Source organism: Neolamprologus brichardi, chromosome 7 (assembly GCF_056152115.1).
Source record: "Neolamprologus brichardi isolate AB-2024 chromosome 7, ASM5615211v1, whole genome shotgun sequence".
Lineage (NCBI taxonomy): Eukaryota > Metazoa > Chordata > Actinopteri > Cichliformes > Cichlidae > Neolamprologus > Neolamprologus brichardi.
Window position 1 is genome coordinate 44,567,271 of NC_142110.1, and position 20,634 is coordinate 44,587,904.

The following is a 20,634-nucleotide window of genomic DNA, read 5'->3' on the forward strand; positions in this document are numbered from 1 at the left end:
CATATCACAGGAAATCAAGGGAGACACAGTTTATGCTGACAGGTGGGATGGCGCTCTTTTTGTTTACCCGTTGTAGCTCACTCTGCATGTGCTGCTGTGCTCACTCACTGCAGTTAATGAAATGGGGACAGGCAGGAGAGATCGTGTTACACGAGCATCACGTTGGAAATGCACCACACCTCTAATAGTTTTTATATGACTCACTTGTTTACGGGCAGTTAGGACATATGATTGTAGTGGCGGATGAAAGCAAAGTGCAGCCTAATCTATTCCCTGAAAAAGGGGAAGAATTTACTGCTCCTTTTACACCAGCAGCCCAACAAAGTTCCTTTATTTACTCTGAGTTTCTAATAACAGATAAAGATGACCTTTATTAGTGCATCAACAGTCTTTGACCTAAATAAGCTAGTCATTTTTAAAATGAAATAAACACTTGCTGGTGCCAGATGAGCTTGTCTGAGTATTTTAGAAACAGCTGATCTGCTGGGATTTTCCGATCTGCTGGGATTTTCCCGCATAACCATCTCTAGGGTTTACGGAGAATGGTCCGAAAAAGAGAAAATAGCCAGTGAGGGTCAGAGCTCTGAGTGAAAATGCCTTGTTTATGGCAGAGATCAGAGGAGAAAGACTGCTTCAAGATGATAGGAAGGAAACACCAATTCAAATAACAACTTGTTAAACCCAAGATGTGCAGAAGAGCATTTTTGAATGCAGCTCACATTATACCTTAGCAATAGTAAATTGCTGCCTGGTCTGATGAGTCTCGATTTCTACTCTGACATTCAGATAGCAGGGTCAGAATTTGGCATAAATAACAAGAAAGCATGGATCCATCTTGTATTAATAGGTCAGGCTGCTGCTGGTAACATGGAAGATATTTTGTTCACACTTTTAGGGTCACTTAGAAAAATCTGAGGAATGTTTCTGAATCTGAATTAAAGAATTTCTGAATATAAAAGGGGTCCAACAAGCAAGATCTAGCTAATAAAGTGGCATGACATGTTGACTTTGTACTTTTTTCAACTTAAATTTAAATGATAGCCAACTCATTGCCACGTGTTTTATCATCAATATTCAGAGCACCCCAACTTTCTTTGTATTTACAAACAGATTTATTGAGAAATACTACAAACATAATTTAATTAGACTTTTATTTTGAAGCCGAAGAGCAAACACACACACACACAAAAACAGTACCAGTCGCACTGATCACTTTACCGTCATTGGAAACACTTTAGAGAAATACAGTTTCAGTTTGAGAGTTTTCAGCACTGTTGAAATAAAAGTAGAAAATTCTTTTAATCAGTTAAAGTGCATAATACTAATAATATTTCAACTACTTGCCTCTAAAGGTTCTTAGGAAACAATTAGCAAACTACATTTTTTTTGTCGCAAAGTAGTTAAAGAACATGAAAGCGCCGTAGGCAGATACAGTATTTCTAAACAACATGACATCCTACAAATCACAGGTAGAGAATCATTAAAAACACACAGGAAGAACCAAATCATCTCTTAAACTGCAACTAAAATTTAATAAACACATACGCCAATTACCCTGCTTAAGGCACAATCATAGTTTAGATTAATTCTTACACACGTTATCTAGTGTGTAATGGGTTTAGACAGTTCGATTGTAGTCACTGTGGGACTAACAATGAGTCACAACTGACATCAATGTGATTTACTACAAAGAAAGTGTCTTGGTGGCACATTTGTTGCTGACAGCTGCCAGTACCCACTAAAAAACATACAGTAGTCTGCTGAGGAGGTAGAAAGACTGGAAATCCATCCGAGGACATACAAACAGATCAGCAAAGGGACATCAGCATGTTAGTAAACAAACAAGTGCAAGAATTTGGCTAAAGGGAAATGACAAGCTGACTTCTTTCTCTGTACAGTACACAGAACAGGAGCAACACACTAAAGAAAATGACAGAGAAACACTTGTGTGTCTGGCCAGCAGTGCAGCATGGTTCACAGTGATTGCACAATTCAGCACAGTGCAGTTTTGTTTTAACATTTAATGTGATTTGTGTTGTGTTGCTAGTGATGCCTGTGGCTTGTGATGCAGTTGATCTTTCTTTCTTTCTCTGCCCACCCCCCCATCAGTGATGAGAACAGTGTACTGCCCAAGTTAACTTCTGTGATCTGGGAAAGCATCGCATTAAAAAAAAAAAAAAAAAAAAAAAAAGTAGTCAAAACAGCCAGAAAGCATCTGAAGAAGTATTTTTAAAAGGAAAATTAAAAAATTTAGAGATTTTTTATTTCATATTTTGTTTATGGATGTTATTTTCAATAATTTTGTCCTGCTTTTCTTTTCTTTGAGTATTTTCCTTTTAGTAATTTTAGCATGTGTGGAGTTTGCATTTTCAGTTTTAACGCCCCCTGTGGGTTAGAGATCACACTGCAGGTAGTAGTTTTATAGTAGTTTTACACTTACTTCTGTGTAATAGTGTGTTTGTATGTTAGGTTAAGTGGCAATTCTAAATTGGTCATAGGTTTGTATGTAAGCTGGCTCCCTGCATCCCTGAACTGGATATAAGTGATTAAGACCATGAATATATTCACATTACCTAAGGACAGAGTGCTTCACTTGTTTCTGTGGCTATGCTAGCACCATATAGGGACAGGGATAGCTAAGTAGGTAAGAGTGGTGGCCCCATTATCGGTCGGGGGTTTGAATCCATTGAACGGCTACCCTGAGGTACCCCTGAGCAAGGTACCGTCCCTACACACTGCTCCCCGGGTGCCCAATGGCTGCCCACTGCTTCACTGAGTGAATGGGTTAAATGCAGGGAGGAATTTCAATAAAGTATACATAACATAATTGTAACAGTTTCCTGGATTTTGCATTTCAAGGGCCACGGGTCAAACTCAAACCTGGACCGCTGCTCTCCAGCCATGTTGCATGTAGTTACCAGTCTGTGGTTGCCGAGCAGTTCAGTGGAGCACACTGAACTAAAGAGGCAAACCCCTAGATTTTGCTTTTTTGTCCTTCTACCAGAGCTACTGTTCTTCCTTTTTTGTAAACTAATTTGAAAACCAAATGAGAACTCTATGACTGCCTGTAAATAGATCTTGTAAAAACATCTTTGTTATACCATACCAACCTACAATTATCTGAAGTAGTTACATCATCCATGTGCAATAAGTGATTAAAATAATGATAGAATTGTGATGTGGGTAAACTGCTGGCTTGTTTAACTCCATGTTTATTGTCAGATTTTGTTAGACAATGTTACCTGCAACTAAAGATTATTTTCAATATTTTAGAAAATTATTTCAAAATTACTTAAGAAATTGGTCTGTGCATTCATAACAAGCATGTTAGACTGTAACACCACATTTGCAGGATTATCCAAATCATAAGCAGGAAAATGTTACTTTCTAGAGTCAGACCGCCAGTGTCCTTAGATGCATGTGGAAATTTAAACATATTAGTCCAGTACTGAAGTAACTTTTTTCTTCAATAGATCATAATGCTTACAGTGGTTTGGTCTCCCAGTACGTGTCTGACTTCTTCAGTGTGTATAACCCAGTCAGACCTCTCAGGTCACCAGTGGTGGATCTTTTAACTGAATTAGATCCAAGAGTGCTGGGGGTGCTTCCAACCTCAGCACAGCATTCACAGCTGCCTGCTGACCTGAGGTCAACTACAACTGTGTCTATACTCAAAACCTTTTTAGTCTCACAGACTTACACTTAATGACTGTGTGTCAACTTGTATTTTATTTCTTTGTAAAGTTTGTTTTGTTGGGGGTTTTTGCCTTAAGGCACTGTAGACTTGCACTGCTTTTTATTTTTTATCTTAAATGCATTGAATTGTGTAATGAAATGTCCTTTATAAATGAAATTGCCATTGCCAATATTAATCAATTGCTACTGGTATCTCGCTATAAATGAAGGACTCGCTGTATGTATGTGTGCTTCATCTATCTTGTCCACTGTTTATCCATTGGTAGGTGTATGTCTGGGGATTGGAGCAACTGCAGTGCCAAACTTTACTGTGTCTGAATCTTTTTGGGGATCCCATGCATAAAATATATCCAAAATATAAACATTAATTTAAAAAAAGACTGGCATAATCAAATGCCTCATTTGTCCACACAGACAGGTATAAAATTTTTCAATAATGTAAGACAAATATTTCCCAAACTAGAAAAGCTGAAACACTGATCAACTAAAGTTGCAGCTTTAGTGTCACCATGCTCCCACAGATCAGCATTTCCTCTGGCGACTACGATGTTATCTAACATATAAAAATGGGCTCGATTGATCTTATTTTATTGCTTCTGATTCTACTCTCAAGTAGTTCTCACTTTTCAGAGTTCTCCTCTCAGGCGCGTGTGCAGGTCTTCCTGGTCGATTTTGCTTTTTTGTTCGTGCCAGTGGTGGTGTGCCAGCAGGGCCACGTTCCTGGCAGCGATGGCGCTCATCTCCATGGCACTTGCTGCCCACTCCACAGCATTAAGGTAGTACAGCCGGTTGTGCAGGATGAACGGAGGGGTCTTGCGGTGCGGCGGATGGTACGCGGGGTATGCCAGCCATTTGGTCTCAGACACCGAATCATAGGAGAGGAACATGTTCTCCAGCTGCTCCTGGGACAGTGGCTTTTTAGAGAACACCTTCCAGACATTAGCTTGGCTAGCAGGGGGGCGCTTGTAACCTTTGGGGATGTGCACAGGATCCAGAGAGCTCAGGCTGTTGATGATGGAACCGTTTGAGTCTGTGGTGAGGACATCAGACACGGTGAACTCTGAGGCAGCTTCAGTGGTCCCCAGGTAAGACACGTTGAGCAAGCCGTGGACAAGAGTGGCGACCGTCTGGTGGTAGTGCCCGGGGTAGTGAGAAGGGATTGGAGGGGAAAAGCCTGAAAATGTGACGTCAGATTTCCCCCGGTGAAGAGGCGTTGCTACTATCACAATATCATAAAGGGAATGTGCAGCTCCTGATTGGTCAACATAGTTAATCTCGTATAAACTGACAGGGGTGCCTGAAAGTGGGACATGAAGGGATATCAGGATGAAATATGAAGAATCAAGAAAGAGATAAAGGCCGGATCTATATGACAGGAAGGAACGTTAATAGTACCTCTCTTGGATGGTCGAACTTTCACTGAAATGGAAGTGACTCTAGCAGGGATAAGCTCACTTTTGCTGTTGTAAAGAAGTCCAGAGCAAACTTTCTTATTGCCTCCATCCACTGCCCATAGGCCTGAATCTGCCCCTGCTAATGACACCGCCCCTAAAAACAGGACATGCCCACTCCATTTCATCAACCAACAACCAAAAAAAACAGTGAGATCTGTGCTAAATCACAGGTTTTGTAACATACCCACAAAGCCATTGATGCGGACACTCTGCCCATAGTTGACACGTGTGATCGGTGCAACAATGTCATTGATGAAGACCTGAGAAAATCCTTCTCCCATCATGGCTTCCTCCAGGGTCTGATTCATCAGAGTGAGGAAACTATCACCTCCCATGGCATGCAACAGCCTCTCTACGGTGGAGAATGAGTAGCCAAACTGCTGGTACTGGTAGATTCTGTTCAGAAAAGGATTTAAAGATAATTAAGGCAACCTAACAGCAGTGAAATTTAGAAGCCACCAAAAAGAAAACAGCATCCTCACCTCATAAATTTATCCAGAACAGTCTCCACCCACATCTGCATTCGAAGAAAGTTCAACCCGTATCGCCAGAGCATGCAGAAGAAATTTACTATGAACCAGTCGCTCTCTTCGAACAGGATGTGCTTTCCATCAAAGATTGCCATTTTAGAGGGGACGTCTTTTCTCTGAGGAATACCTGTGAAAACATAAAGCTACAATTTACGCACTTCTTATCTTTAATCCAGGCGGTTCAGGGGATGGTAAATTTACCTAATTTATCAACAAAGTGCTTCATATGTAGGTTCAGAGGATGGATAACTGAGCCTCCCGTTTCGTATTCATAATCTCCAATCTTCACCGTCGCAAGTCGCCCGCCAACACTGCCGTCTTCGAACACGTCAATCTTGACCCCAGGTCCAAACTCTTGCCTCAGGTAATATGCTGTCGCTGCACCGCCAATTCCTGCTCCAACCACAGCTTTAAAAGAGAAGTGACAGGAACGTGAGCTAACATGAATTAACCTGCACATCTTTCAGATTGAGGGCTCGAGGACAATCAGAAAGTTTATTTCTCCTCCCGTTCTACCAGCGCTGGAAGAGATGAGAAGTACAACAGCTAAAAAGAGTGGAGAGGGATAATCCACGTTCTGACTGTCTGTAGTGGAAAAAGTGTCATAACAAATGTAGGCTGAGTATACAATGTAAGTAATAATAACTTGAAGTAAGTATAACAGCATAACTAAGTTATACTTCAGGGTCACCTGATTCAGGCCTAACTACAAGCTTTACCAAAAAAAAAGAGAAGTTTGAAGCCTCGTCTCAAATGTAGACGAGGAGAGAGTGACAGATAAGGGTGCAATGTATTTAACAAGAAAGCGCACGTACACTAACACTAGTGCAGTGAATCATTATGCTGTCATTAAGAGTCACCTTTCAGTCTATTGCAAAAGATCTTTGCAATATTTATTTTGTTCCATCAAGGTATAGTAAAACATATTATGATTAGTCTTCTGTTGATTAGAATGCAATGTTAAAAAACAAGTCAACAAGTTTAAAATATGTGGAGGAGGTGGGTAAGCCTTGCAGTTAAATCTAATCCTTGAATATTTGACTTATAAATAAATATAACCTCACTGTGGCATACAGTGTATTGTAGACCAATGCATTTTTTGATTAGTAATTACAGAGAAAAAGGCAGTTTTATCATAGCTTTTTATTAACACATTCACATCCTATGACTATGCATTAAACTGGCTGTTGTTTGTGAACAGCAGATGAAATATGTTTGTTAAACCCCTTAAATTAAAGATCATATCCTGACTGTTTGATAAAAAAAAAACAAAAACAAAAAACAAACAAACAAAAAAAAAACACTGTGCTGGTATACAGGGGCAAAATTATTGTTCAGTTAGTCGTGGAACTAACTGATGATGAAACAACCAACAAACCTGCCACAAAGATAAGTTTAAGAGGGCTGACAGAATGAAAGTACTTCTCTGCCCTCTAAAGAAGCTGAAGAGTGACAGAAAGCACGAGTTTATTTTTATTTATTTTTTGCCTTATTGCCTTACCTATCTTCTTAGGCTGTTCCTGCAGCTCTGGGGCTGAGGCTAGACTTCTCCTTCCTGTGTGCCAAAGCCCCAGGAATAGCAGCGCTCTCAGTGACAGGGTTTGTAGTCTCATTGTGGGCATCTACAGCTCTGCACTAAGAAGCATCTGCAAAGGAGGGCGAAAACGTGAGATACTTAAAGTGCCTATCAGCCTTGGTCAAAGGTTGCATTCAGGGCCTCAAAAATAGAACAGCAAAGGAAATAATGGCGCAGCTTTTTACACAAGTGAAACTAGCATTAACACACGCACCCGACTTAACGTTTTAAACCTAAAAGAGAAATTACTAAGGGGTACAGGGCCCTTTCGAGGACTTACAATTTCAGAAGTCAATGGTGGGGAACTACTGTTGGTCCACAAGTAGCCTTCAGGGTGTCAAGCTTCAAAACAAGTGTAAAAACTCGTTTTAAAGCTCACTAAAACTTTTGTCAGACTGCTTAAATACAAGACTGAGCTATTCACAGAGGCCCCTGTAAAACCCACACGAAAACTAACTAAACTAGTTTAACGGTTGAATCACGTCTGCCCACCCTGAACGTCGCTAATTATTGAGACACACTTCCGGGCACGGTTGCTATGAATGTCATAATAAAAGCATAGGAAATTAGTTTCAAGCGATTAATGAGAAATGTGTGCGCAGAAATTTCGAAACATTTTAAAGCTGCCTACTGTAGGATTTATCTTGTCTGTAATAATGACTAATAGCTAACACAATTGTTATCCATATAGTTTTCTCAGCTTTTTAGCGTCCTTGCGCTACACTTATTTTGTTTTATTTTGAAAGATGTATGAACAGGAAATGGGCTCAAATGTCCTTTTTTAAAGAGACCAGCGGAAGTAGTTATTTACTTAATCACGGCAAAATAAATATAGATAAAGACGAGTTAGTTAAAAATAATTTTTGTGTTTATTTAAAAGTGTTGACACTTTTCAACCCCGTTCCCTAATTCTGAAGTAACAAAACGTATTTTTTCAAGTACGGAAGAAAATCGGAAGTGATGCAATTACTTCTCCTCTTGAACCATGCTTGAATGGAGGTGACCTTACTTACTTACTTACTTACCAAATTGTAAAGTAAAGAAAGTTGGGGACCCCGCGGGCAGGTGAGTCCGGTCCGGGTGTAATAAACTTGTGGTGAATATCTAAGCGGACCTTGAAGGTGTTTCCAGAGTGAGCAGAAATGGCAGAGGCTCATCAGGCACGCGTGCAGAATGTGATCGAAGACATGGTCCAAAGCCTGGAGAAGGACCACATCCGTAAAATGCAGGTAGGGTGTCTGCGGGTTCTCGGTGGTGTATGCAGGTTCGAGTCCGGGTGGTAACCGGTTGTTTGTTCTCGCTGCAGGGGCGCATGTTCAGGTGCAGCGCAGAGTGCTGCGATCGCTCCACAGACAGCATGGCTCAGGTGCATCAGTGCATCGAGACGTGTCACACTCCCCTGGCCAAAGCTCAGGGCCTGGTCACTTCAGAGCTGGAGAAGTTTCAGGTAAATCACCGTGCAACAAACACCTGTCATCACTTCGTCTGTGCCAGGTAACTAAGATTGGAAAAGTTAGAAAGGCAAGGCTGAGATAACTTGGACATGTGCAAAGGAGGGATAGTGGGCTTACTGGACAAAGGATGTTAAAGATGGAGCTGGCAGGCGGGGAGGCACATGGATGTAATGAGGGAGGACATCAAGAGAGTTGTGAAAGGGAGGATGCAAGGGATAAGGACAGATGGAAGCATGTGATCCAACATGTAACCTATATTCTGACATATGGTATAAACATAAAATTAATATAAGTGAATATTTAACTTAAAGAATAGATGTAGTAAATTATATCCTAGGCAAAAATAAGTGGGCATGTTTTTATATTTTTGCAGTTTCCCCATTTATTCTCCAAGTGTTACAAATCAAATGTCTGTTACAGGGTACTTGGGTGTTAACTGAGCATAAATAATGTATAGACTTGTGGGTACTGGGTTTTGGTGTCTAGGCAAAAAAAAAAAAAACTACACCTTTACATTGGTGGTAAAGAAGATGGCTTACTATTTTGATATTCCTAACTGAAACTGTGGTGCCGTTTGTCTTTTCATTTAAGTCTTTTTGATATTGGTCTTTAGGTAATAGGAAATAAAGCAAGACATGTTGGATCTTGTTGTGGAAGTTTTCCACTTTAAATAAAGCCTGCAGACGAGCGGTGAGCGGTAGCTAACATTCTTTAATCCAAACACACAAAGAACATACAACCAAGCTTGATGGAGAGCCTGCATGACCACGGGGCAGACGGTCAGCAGAGTCTCCATGAGTCTAACATGGCTCTCAGTTAAATACCTTCTCCAGGAACAAAAGGCAGTACACAGCTGTTTCACACCTTAAGATTCACACTCCCTTGCTACCTCCCAGAGTCCTGGAAGAGACAAAAGACTCTTTCTTGTGGAGTTGTCTGCTTCCTTACTAGACCCCCCACCATTTGTCTTACAGTATGAGTGTCAGACATGTTAATACAATAAAATAATGTGATTAATACCTAAATGAAAGACATTCCTATACAATCTCCAGTTTGGAACCCTTAATTGACCTCTTTGTAACTGATTTTAAAATAAAGTACAGCAGTTTAAAATGTCAGTCTCTCAAGCTATACTTGCACACCCTTTCAAAGCACTAGTCAGATAAGCTGTTAAAGTCCGGTGGGTTTAGGGCTTGCTTAAATCCACAATATTACTTTTTGCTCTCCTTTAAGTCTCTCAGTTGCTCAACTCATTTTTAGTGTGGCTGAAGATCTTCATGACTCTGGTTGTTGTAATGTTTGGCTCATGTGACCCATCTCTAGTAATAATGAACTAGAATATACCTAATATTTAAAAAGTACATCTACAGCTGGTTAGATTTGCAGTAGATATCTGTAAAAATAAATAAATGAATAACATTTTAAAAAAATCCATGTCCAATCCTTCCTGGCCCACCTTCAGGACCGTCTAACTAGATGTACGATGACCTGCAACGATAAAGCAAAGGATCTCTTTGACTCCGGCGCCAAGGAGCCAGCTGTTCGATCGCTGATGGACCGCTGCGTGGGCAGTTGTGTGGATGACCACGTTAACCTGATCCCCAGCATGACCCGACGACTAAAAGAGAACTTGGACTCTATATGGCAGTGAGGGGCAGGATAAAAGACTGCAGTCCATCCAGAGGAAAGCTCGGGGGCATTGAGTTTATTCATCTAAGGAGTGAAGTGCTGGAAGTGCGGAGGGAGAGTTCAAAGACTGTGATTATTAATGCTGATGTGTAGAGATTTCAACTTTGAAATGAAAGTTTCTGGCCTGTTAGATCCAACTTTACCTGCAGCGAGAAAGAAATCCAGTAATGCACAAGGAGTCTTAAGGTGTGCATTTGTTAAACACTGTTAATGTATTTAATGCACATCTGTGTGTTGCATTTCAACATGTAAAGAAAACCAACCTGTGTAATCCACGTGAAGGATTTTTTTTTATTCTTGATGAAACTCCTTAAAATCATGATCCCTCATTTTTTTTTCTCGTTTCACATTCAATTGTGAATTTATATATCTGAATAAAAAGAACCCAAACCTTCTTTGGATGCATTACTCCAGCAACACTGAAAAAAAGTGATAGCAAATAACACTTTTGCATATATTTTAATGACAACAGTGGAGTATACTCTTATATACACACATGGTGGTACAACAAAGGCAACACTGTCAGCTTTTCAGCCTGAGTAAATGATATAAAAGGAGCAATAAACACACTGCAGACCTGATGTAAACCACACAGATAATTTTACTACTTGAAATCTAATATGTTTATTTAAAAAATGTTTAAATTGCACACGTCTAATTATGCAGCCTATCTGGTAGAATGGAAATGAACTCATTTTTGTACAAATGACCGGAAAATGCACAGCGAGTCAAACCCGAGAAGTAGTCAGCAGGTAGGAGACGACGAGTAACTGTGTGTTTGTGACCTCACAACTTACAAGACTCTTACTTTTGGTCCTTACGTCATATAAATGTACAGCTGGGAAACGAGTGTTCTCTAAACTCTTTCTTTCAGTGATGTGGTGCTGGCTCTACCTCGGTACCTCATGAGAACCCGCCCATATTTCTACAGGGCTGAGAACCGACCATTAGTTAGCAGAAGTTGGGGGTAATTTCTCCTTATGTGGCCTGCCTCTGAGAATTTCACTTTTTTCCCCCATTACAATGACTGTGTTCAGCACTAGATTAGGCACGCTGACAACAGAGAGATAAGAGAACCCAGATTAGATAAAAATCTCTTTGGTGAGCCAGGCTCTTATTAGCCGTTATCTTCTGAGCCTTAAATTCATTTATTACTGCAGAGACCAGAACAGACTCTGAAGATGAGCCAACTAAAACAAAAGATATGCCAACAGCACACTGACCTTTGAACCTTTTGACTAAAGAGAGAAACAAACAGCAACTGATCAGGCTTCAAGTTTCTTACGTTATTGAATTGGCCATATGAAACTGATAACATGCCTATCTATCATCTGTAGTTAAAACATAACCTTGCAGCTGCAATAAAGACCTTCACTAGATACAGAGATTTCGTGATAGCACCACAGCCCGTGTCAGAGGGCAATTTTATTGGCAGTGGAGAAATTGTTTTCAAAAGTACATCGATACGAATAAAAATGAAGTACAAAATAATAAATAATGGCCAAATAAAAGCTTTCACCTCCATTAGATATCAAAACCACATGAGGTAACAACAGATTAAGAAAACCGCCAAACAAATATTTCCCAAATTAATATGATAAGTATTCAAAAACAGAAATGGGACTTAGAGTATAGATGGTAGAGTGCCAAACAAGAAGCAGCTGCACTGTAAAAGAAGAGTGAGCAGGTGACTGCCTTAATACCAGCAAACACACAGTGGGGAGTGTAGCTGATAATAACTGCAGAAAGGAAATCTGGAATTTTTTTATTTTGTGAGCCAAAAAAATAAGATTATGCTGAGAGCACCAGATAGCACAAGTATTTACTGCAACCTCAGCTTTAACTGGGGAGGGTTACTGAGTCTTAAACTTGTGATGCTGGTGGACATCGTGGATTATGAATTTTATACAAGGTGGTGGAAATGACCAACTCAGAGTGACCCATGGAAGCTACAGGCTGATAAAATCCTGCTTTTTTTGTGCCTCTGCATTTGTCGCTTCATCTTTTTGTCTACTGTTATGACCAGCAGCCGTACATTGCACTGAGCAAGTGTGTGGCTTCTTATGCAGCAGCAACTCAAAGGTGAGTTTACTCTTGTCCTTACTTAATGCACAATTTCTCCTTCTAAGAACAGATGTGTGTTTCCTCTTAGGAAATTGTCAGAAGCTCTGAAATGTGATGAAACTATTCAGTTTCACTGTTTGTTTGTGCTCCCGATGATGATGTCCTGTACACAGTGAAAAAACAAAGTGTAAAGTCAAGCCCTACAAAGTCTGCTTAATGACCACAAGTTCATAAGTGATAAGTCACGAGCAGACTATGAGCTTCTCCAAACACCTGGAGGTTTCCCATCTTTAAGAATGGTCCAGCATCCCAGTGCAGATGGTTAACAGCAGAGGTACAAGGTGGAGAGAAGCTTCTCTGAGAGCAAAAGGTGGTCTGATCCCTCTTGACCACTAGCATAGGGCTTCATTATACTGTAAACCCCATGTAGACATATATACAAAACATTTTTTCCCCAAGAACATCTCGCTGAGTTTAGAGAGCATGCAGACGGTATGTCCAGTGTCAAAATGTGTTAAATGAGGCCATAGATTGTACATACAAGCTTGTGTCAAGTGTCTCTGCAGTAACAGAAGAATGGCAGCAGCTAATGGCTGGTGAGCAGGTATCAAGACACACTGTGAGCAGACCTGTCTTTGTCTGAGGAGTCTGGACGGTGATCTGACTGAGGTGATGTATACAGGAAGTTACAGCACACGTAGAGGGGGAATGATAACAACCGGCTGTCCAGATTCATCACCACATACTCCTGTAGGATTGAAGGAATTGAAGCATGATACCAAGTTTACAATTTCCTTTTAGAAATGGTGACTAGTGAGTATTCACTGACCTGGTCTTTCTCTAGAGTGAGCAGCTGGTAACCTGTTGAGCGACTGCAGACCAGCTTTCCACGACTGTCAAAGGAGGCAAGACGTAACCTGGAGACAAAGATGTTTGAAGAAAGCTTTCAAACATTTCAACAGCTTGCCACCATGTTAGTTCAATCTGTTGCAAAGAGGTGACAGGAAGTTTAACAGCATTCACATGCCTCTAATTTAAACATGAGGGCACCACTAGCACACAGCTAAGCCTAAACATTGATGGAAACAAAGGTAACCTGTAACTGTCACAGGGTCAATACATTATCAGCTGAACACTATAAACTATACATCAGTTTCTATTGTAAATTTGTATACATACACAATTTAGGTATAATGTATTAAAGTATATATAACAAAAACATGTATAGAAGTAGACATGAGACATCCGTGTCAAAGAGTAGAGTATACACCCTATAATAAAAATGATCCAGTCATTACCAAGTTTAAAGTAGGTTAACACAACACAACAAATGCAGACAAAGTCACGTGAAAAGCAAAGTAGTTTGTAGAAGCAACTTTAGCAGCAATAACCAAGTAATCCTTTTCTGTGTGACTTTATTAGTGTCTCACATGGTTGTGGAGAAATTTTGACCCACTTGTCTTTGTAACTTTGCTTCAGTTCATTGAGGTTTGCAGACATTTATTTATACACAACTTTCATTTCTTCAGGTTGAGGTCTGGACTTTGTCTGGACTATTGCGACACATCGATTCTGCTCCATTGTAAATTTGCTGCTGTGCTCCGGATCGTCCTATGACTGAGATCATGATTAAAGCTACTTTTGAATATCCTAAAATCAGCTGGGCTCTTCCTTATTTTTGTTCAACTTTTAAGTCCAGCATTTGAAATGTTGGTGTAATATTTGATTATTTTCTGGGCTTCGACCTGCAAGTAAAATCTTTGTCCCCGTTTCATTAATTTAAGGAACAATTTGATAAATTGCGACATACAGTCCCCTTAGCTAAGCTGGAAATGATCATTTATGCACTTGTGTTATCGTGTTTATTCATATTGTGATTACTGCAATGCCCCATTTACCGGCATGGACAAATCATCTCTTTGTCCGTCTATAAACTTTAAAAAATGCGGCGGTCCAGACTATTAACAAATTCTGGAACGCAAACTCATGACACTCCCTTTAAAAACACACATACACTCATTCTTTTTATTTATTACGTTAAGTTACTGTGTTGTCTCGTTTGTATTGTGTTGTGCTTGGTGCCGACGTGGGACAGTTTCATTGTACTATTGTACCAGGTATGACTGCAATGACAATAAAGAGTTATCTCTTGTCTCTCTTTACATCAGCTCTCGACAGATTTTAGGTTTACTTTCCTTTTTACATTACTGTATAAAATTAAACAGTCAAAAGGGTAAATGACAGCCTATTGCCAAATATGATAACACCTACCAATTACAGTGATCAATGTTGATCAGTCACATGTTCACAGTCAGTGCTGGCCCACAACTTCATCACTGTATCCTAATAAAATAACTATAGCCAACTGAGAAGTATAGCAACTAATCATTTTAAATGCTGAACTTCACTCTGTATATAAATCAACTTTAGCAAACGCTTCATGAGCAAATATTTCTTAGCTCAAGAATGTGTTTGCACATTTATCTCAATATAATGATTTTAGTTTCTCTATTTAAATTTTTTTCTATTCAATGAAATTTTATTTATATCGCACCAAATCACAACAACTGTCACCTTGAGGCATTTTTCAAGGTAAAGATCCTACAATTAAAGCGGGATCATACAGTCTGTTTGCCTGCACCACTGACCTGTATGCCAAGTGTCTTCGTGCTTGTAGACTGACAGCGCCCCCACATGGCTGACTCAGAGTATTCCTCTTGAAGACGATGAAGCGATTTGTGTAGGTCACCAGCAGGTCGAAACCAAAGTTAAAGCCCGTCCACCTCCAGCAGTACTGAGAAAAGGGGAATATCACAGTGTTTTCCCTTTGGAGAAATGAATCCATAAACAATAACTGTATGGAAACAAACTCACATCTCCATCTTTAATGAGCTTCCTGCCACACCTCATGCTGCTCTGCTCAAACTCGTCTTTGTTGGGCTCCTGAGGACTAATAAACAGAAGTGTTTGTCATCACAACAGCATTAAAAGCAATGCATGTGATCCATGTGCAGCATAAAGCACCACTAAATCAGTCCAAATTCAATCTACTGACTCGTTTGAAGTTTCAGGTTCTTACCCGTTATCATTCTCAAACTCTGTCCGGAGCATGGCGAACCACTGGTTTTTATACACGGACGTCAACCAGTCTGGAACATAAAGTACATAAACACAAGAAACAGATGTTAAAATAACCACACACGAAAAAAAAGATGCACATTTATGACGAAATGGCATCAGCCGGAGCCATAAATTACCAGGAGGCAAAATGTTGTCCCTCTCCAAGATGCGTGCAGACGCGAGGTCATTGATGATGTACTGCAGGCGCACAAAGTTGAACACTGACCGAAAAGGAACGCCCTCATCTGTGTTCAAGAAGGGTTCCTTCTCACAAAGGTCTGTTGATAAAGGTTAATTAGAAAGACAGACTGTGATTAACACAGCTAATCTAACTAGCTTTAATTTCCATTCGTTTAATTGTTCATTTTAGCCTTTTATTGTGATATAGGGTTTATTTATAGGAGCAAGATATAAAAAGCTAAAAATTAGCATTACTGTGAAAACACTTTGTGACAGTGGCCTCAACAAACAAGCCTCATCAAGTGGGCAAATACTTAACTAAAGTGTTTCTTTTGGTTTGTAATTTAATTTTAGCTATAATAACCTTGGTGATTTCACCCAATGTGCATTACAGTACCTGTCCTGCGCTTGCAAAGCCAGGCGTCGGCATCAGCCAGAAGCTGCTTGATGGGGCCGTCCCACAGTGGATTGAGCTGCAGAAACATCCACTGCAGAAAGAGGTGAGAACGCTTAAAATACACATCAGAGTGCAGTGACTGTGACAGGAAAAATGTCTACGACTGTGCTTTTACCTTTTTCAGAGCAGTGTAAACGTCCATCTCCACCTGCATGACAAACAAGTCAGAGGACTGGATGAGTTGCTCCATGACCTCCACCCTGTAAACAGATGGCAACAAGTTTATGTATTGCAAACAGTGAAATGAGCAAAAACTTCCAAAGGCACAGTCAAGGTCCACATACAGTTTGTGGCAAACTGAATAAAAGCTTGACCACTACATGAACTGTCATCTGGCTGTGTTTGTGCAGAGAGAAGCCATGAGTAACTGTGACTACTGTTACAGTGGACCTTTCACATACCAGCCACCTATCCTGCATGTTGATATGACCCTTGAAAGTTAACCCAAAAAGCACATATTGAAGATTTCCCTACTTAATCAACAGAAATTAAACTAAACATCAGGGCACCAACACTTGCTTCTATTTCTCCATATCATACATGCTACAATTGGAGTTTTTACCCCATGATACTGACGCTTCAAGCTGATAATAGACTAAGATCAGCTTGGACAAAACTAGCTTTTAACTTTAGACTGTGACATTTAAATTGCTAGTATACCCTCTATACTGGTCACTTAACACACCGCTGCAACATCATCACAAAGTCACTTTTCTTTATGCTCGCCATTAAGGTGCAGGTATTCATTGGAGCAGGCCAGTTCTCCTGAATGATAGGTGTCGTCACTCAGACAATACTGCCACATCAGCGCTGATGTAGGAAGAGAAGAAGTCGAAACCGGAAGCCAAGACATTGTCAAGTGGGTCCCCCCCCCACATAGTCTTATGTTTTCAAATTGTTGCAAATCTCCCTCTTTATAATCTCTTTTGTCTGTGACTTTAAAGTTCTGTACCGAAATATATTTAAAATGGCAGTAAAAACACGTCCAGCTGGTGTGAAATTGATGGGTTTCCAGTTTTCAAACAAATCTTAAATGTGTTTTTCATGTGGATATCACCTGTTCTTGGTAATGAGGGCTAAAAAATGCCAGGAAAAAAAGGATGTAAAATCTGGTACTTAGATTAAGTAATTTATATTTAAGTAATCAAAGAGTCTGAAACGGGTACAATTTGTATAGTATGAAGGTAAATTTACAAGTATTCATTAAATACTCTGAATATAGTTTCCATAAACAAATCTAACTCTAAAATCTAACTCTGTTATTTCATGAACAGAGAAGCTACTCTGACAGTCAAACACACCCAAGTTCTTTCATCAGGTCGACATTTTGGTGGGTCATCAGGTTGTTTAGAAGCCACTCGAGACATCTGCAGAAAAAGACACACAAATACACACATATGTAAACATTTCCAAACATGTACATACTTTCTTATGTGGCATAAACAACCCAATTATGTCAACATTCTCACTTTTTAATGACTGAATCCAGGCCATAGATGCTAGCACACGCATAGTAGCCACACACAGTCTTTGCACTGATGTTTTCCTTCATGGTTTCGCCACACTGCTGGATCAAATCATCCTGTGAACACAGACCATAAAACTTATTAAGATTTAGTATAATTTAAAACACAGATATCTGTCTCACCTTTCAGTGACTTGTTTTTACACGTACTTACCAGCTGTAGCATACAAGCAGCAGCAAGAATACTGACGACTCTGCTGGGTTTGATCAGAACATCATCGCGGTACAGGGACCCAAACACGACTTGTAGAGCTACACAGGGATGTACAAAGCCATCAGCCAATGAGTACAAGTACAAAGGAGGCCAGTTAGCATCCGTTTTCAGTGACTCTCACCTTCAGTATCAATGTTCTGATCTGGGATCTCCAGGTTGATTTCCATCATGCTGGACTCCTTCCAGGATCCGCTGAACATGCTGGAGAAATACCCCGACTGTAAAGTGCAGGAATATGATAACTCATACAAGAGAATGTAACACTGGCTGCTTTGAAGATGCCTCGGTGTGTGTGTTTGTTTTACCTGGCAGAGGTACACTTTGTGGAGGTTCCACTCCTGTCCTAGAGCGCAGATACGAATGTCACTGTTTTCCCCATTCAGAAACAAGGTCTGATAAATGTACTTTGATGTGCTTTTTAATTTCTTCCTGCTCAAGGAAAACATAAAAACAAAACCAGACAACAGAAAAAAACGAGAGTAAGACAAAACACAGACAACTTAAAGATATCTGATTCTGAACTGGCTGGACTTGCCTGCGAGGTGTATCGAGTATGCCATCATCCTCCTCTTGCTCACTGTCACAGTCACACTGAGCATTTCGTTTCCTCTTCTTACACTCGCAGTTATGTTTGCGGTTGGTACTTGTGCCCTCTGTGGCCTCTTCTGGTCCCTGAGAGGACAGCTGAAACCTGCTGCCCAGAATTCCCATTTCTGTGCTTTCAAGGAGACATAAAGCAATCACAAATATCAAGTCAGTTATGTATACTGTAGTTTCACAGTTCATCAGAATCAATACTTTTGGAGTGGTACTTTAGCTACTGTATTAAGTAAATGTTTAATTGTCGTGCAAGCGCATTAAATTTCGAGACACCACAGGTTGCATCCAGACAAACTGCCTGTTTTGCTCAACACTCAAAGAAATCCACAGATATGGTACTGTGCAAAAGTCTTGAGCTACCATCATTTCTTTATGCTTTGCTTTCAGTGAGCCAGACGACCTCGGCATTTTTAAAGTGGTCCTGAGCAATAGTTCTCCAGGCTTTACAAATGTCTTTCTAAGTTCTGTTTTCTGAAAATTAAATGCCAGCACAGAAAAGTACCATCAGATTTTGATCCACCATGCAATACCATCTCAAAAGCTTCTGACTGGTAACAGCTTCATTTTTCAGCATGACAATGAAACACACTGTCAATGCAGTAAAAATACCTGGGTAGAAAATCACACAGTCATGGATCAGCCCCCCCAGAGCCCGGACATCAACATCACTGAAGTAAGCAGCCAACATCCAAAGAAGAGCTTTGAATGTCCTTCAAGAAGCCTGGAGAACTATTCCTGAAGACTAGGAGCTCAATTAAATAGAAAAACGTGAATAAAATAAAGATTCCCAACAAATAAAATTATAAATAATAATATCACCTTAAATAAAAGTAGAAACTAAAACAGGTTTTGTGGCAAATAAGGAAGAAACGCTTTCCCGCATAACTTGTATAACTCGAATGACTGTGAAGTGAAATGAATACACATGCTTGAACATCATTATTTATTATGATAGCAACAGACTGATACACCACACCACTTTTCCTTATCCTTGTGCTACACTTGCCTTTGTAGCTTTCACCAACATTGGCCTCATGTAACTAGTTAGATATCCAGAAAAAAGCAAGTGGCACACTCCTTGGTTAACAGTAAGCCACTATCACATCTCGACTTAATTTTAAATAAGCCCAAAACGTAGCCTTGTTGTTTTATATTTTAAAATACAGGCACAAAATATTTTACAAAACGAAGCCTTGAATGAATGTTTGCTAAGAGTGTCCACAACAGAGTCTGATGCGAGTTATGTTTATCACCCAAACAACGACTCGGCTGACTCACCTGCTGATTATGACAGGGAGAAGACTGAGAGGGAGACGTGTGACGTGTTAATGTGGACGGTAAACACAGGCTGATTATCTCAGCTCAAACGTTGACGAGCTAGATAAGAGGCGATCCAGCCTCAGAGCTAGCTTAGCCGCCACATTCACAGACCAGAATCGTGTATAAAAACAGTAACAGCGCTTATTCTGACTGGCTGCTGCTCCGTACAGGTCTTCAGACAGCACATCTGCCTCTGCTTCCAGTTACATTTTTCTAAATTATAGCGAAAGTAAAGTCAAAGACAGCAGATGATGTGTAACTAAAATTTTCTGAGGCTGTTTTTTGTTGTTGTTCTTCTTCTTCGTCGTCGTCTTCTTCATCTAAATTTTATTGGCGGTTTGCAAACAACTGAATGGTGCATTACCGCCACCAACTGGTGTGGAGTGTGACTGGAACGTCTCTCAAAAAACAAAAAACAAATAAACAAAAAATTCAAATCCTCCCAAGCAATTTACTCTCTTTTAAAACTGGAATAAGGCCCTTTTGCAGTAAATCAATAAGATCTAGTTTCATTTTTCTCTTTCTCATTTTCTTCATTCTCCTACTCCTTCCTGTGCTTCTCATTTCTCCTGCCCTTTCTCCTGTCCTTTGAATTTTATACAACCACCATCCCCTCCTTTCCTCCTCCCACTGTTTTTGCCATCTTTTCTTAATTTCTTGCCTTACAATACTCTTTATCTCTGTCTGACTGAAGCTAATAGCCAGGTCAAATTCCCCATGTTTTGTGGCTTCCTTCGCAACTCTATCTGCCATTT

General features: G+C 40.1%; 3 protein-coding genes across 4 annotated transcripts; 1 reads left to right on the forward strand and 2 right to left on the reverse strand.

The window, feature by feature from the left end:
* Window positions 1-1,134: 1,134 nt before the first annotated feature.
* On the reverse strand, window positions 1,135-7,770 carry pcyox1 (prenylcysteine oxidase 1). The gene is made up of 7 exons (XM_006788801.3): window positions 7,537-7,770; window positions 7,182-7,326; window positions 5,882-6,088; window positions 5,633-5,807; window positions 5,335-5,546; window positions 5,092-5,244; window positions 1,135-4,993 (listed from the first exon to the last, which is right to left on the reverse strand). Exons 2-7 carry the CDS (start codon window positions 7,300-7,302, stop codon window positions 4,323-4,325), a joined length of 1,539 nt encoding a protein of 512 aa, XP_006788864.1. The 5' UTR covers window positions 7,303-7,326; window positions 7,537-7,770; the 3' UTR covers window positions 1,135-4,322.
* Window positions 7,771-8,074: 304 nt separating this feature from the next.
* timcc (TIM double twin CX3C motif chaperone) lies at window positions 8,075-10,793 on the forward strand. The gene is made up of 3 exons (XM_006788802.3): window positions 8,075-8,485; window positions 8,563-8,703; window positions 10,173-10,793. The coding sequence occupies exons 1-3, from the start codon at window positions 8,399-8,401 to the stop codon at window positions 10,359-10,361; spliced, it is 417 nt and encodes a 138-aa protein (XP_006788865.1). The 5' UTR covers window positions 8,075-8,398; the 3' UTR covers window positions 10,362-10,793.
* A 55-nt stretch (window positions 10,794-10,848) lies between these two features.
* gmcl1 (germ cell-less, spermatogenesis associated) lies at window positions 10,849-20,198 on the reverse strand. 2 transcript variants are annotated; one of them, XM_006788803.3, is made up of 15 exons: window positions 19,838-20,198; window positions 18,495-18,672; window positions 18,265-18,388; window positions 18,081-18,177; window positions 17,900-17,997; window positions 17,690-17,802; window positions 17,522-17,587; window positions 16,336-16,420; window positions 16,161-16,251; window positions 15,721-15,861; window positions 15,543-15,612; window positions 15,338-15,413; window positions 15,112-15,257; window positions 13,293-13,380; window positions 10,849-13,211 (listed from the first exon to the last, which is right to left on the reverse strand). In XM_006788803.3, the coding sequence occupies exons 2-15, from the start codon at window positions 18,668-18,670 to the stop codon at window positions 13,071-13,073; spliced, it is 1,512 nt and encodes a 503-aa protein (XP_006788866.1). In that variant the 5' UTR covers window positions 18,671-18,672; window positions 19,838-20,198; the 3' UTR covers window positions 10,849-13,070. The 2 variants fall into 2 exon arrangements, with proteins under 2 accessions (XP_006788866.1, XP_035762911.1); XM_035907018.2 differs by having other exon boundaries at window positions 18,495-18,677.
* Between the last annotated feature and the right edge of the window lie 436 nt (window positions 20,199-20,634).

Coding starts and splice junctions, on each gene's coding strand:
- pcyox1 (XM_006788801.3), bottom strand. CDS start 7,302: ATGCCCACAATGAGACTACAAACCCTGTCACTGAGAGCGCTGCTATTC. Junction 5,245..5,334: donor CCGCATCAATGGCTTTGTGG/GTATGTTACAAA, acceptor TCCTGTTTTTAG/GGGCGGTGTCATTAGCAGGG. Junction 4,994..5,091: donor AGTTCGACCATCCAAGAGAG/GTACTATTAACG, acceptor TCCCACTTTCAG/GCACCCCTGTCAGTTTATAC.
- timcc (XM_006788802.3), top strand. CDS start 8,399: ATGGCAGAGGCTCATCAGGCACGCGTGCAGAATGTGATCGAAGACATG. Junction 8,486..8,562: donor ACCACATCCGTAAAATGCAG/GTAGGGTGTCTG, acceptor TTCTCGCTGCAG/GGGCGCATGTTCAGGTGCAG. Junction 8,704..10,172: donor CAGAGCTGGAGAAGTTTCAG/GTAAATCACCGT, acceptor GCCCACCTTCAG/GACCGTCTAACTAGATGTAC.
- gmcl1 (XM_006788803.3), bottom strand. CDS start 18,670: ATGGGAATTCTGGGCAGCAGGTTTCAGCTGTCCTCTCAGGGACCAGAA. Junction 16,421..17,521: donor GACCTGATGAAAGAACTTGG/GTGTGTTTGACT, acceptor ATCTGTTTACAG/GGTGGAGGTCATGGAGCAAC. Junction 15,258..15,337: donor AGCTCATTAAAGATGGAGAT/GTGAGTTTGTTT, acceptor CCCTTTTCTCAG/TACTGCTGGAGGTGGACGGG.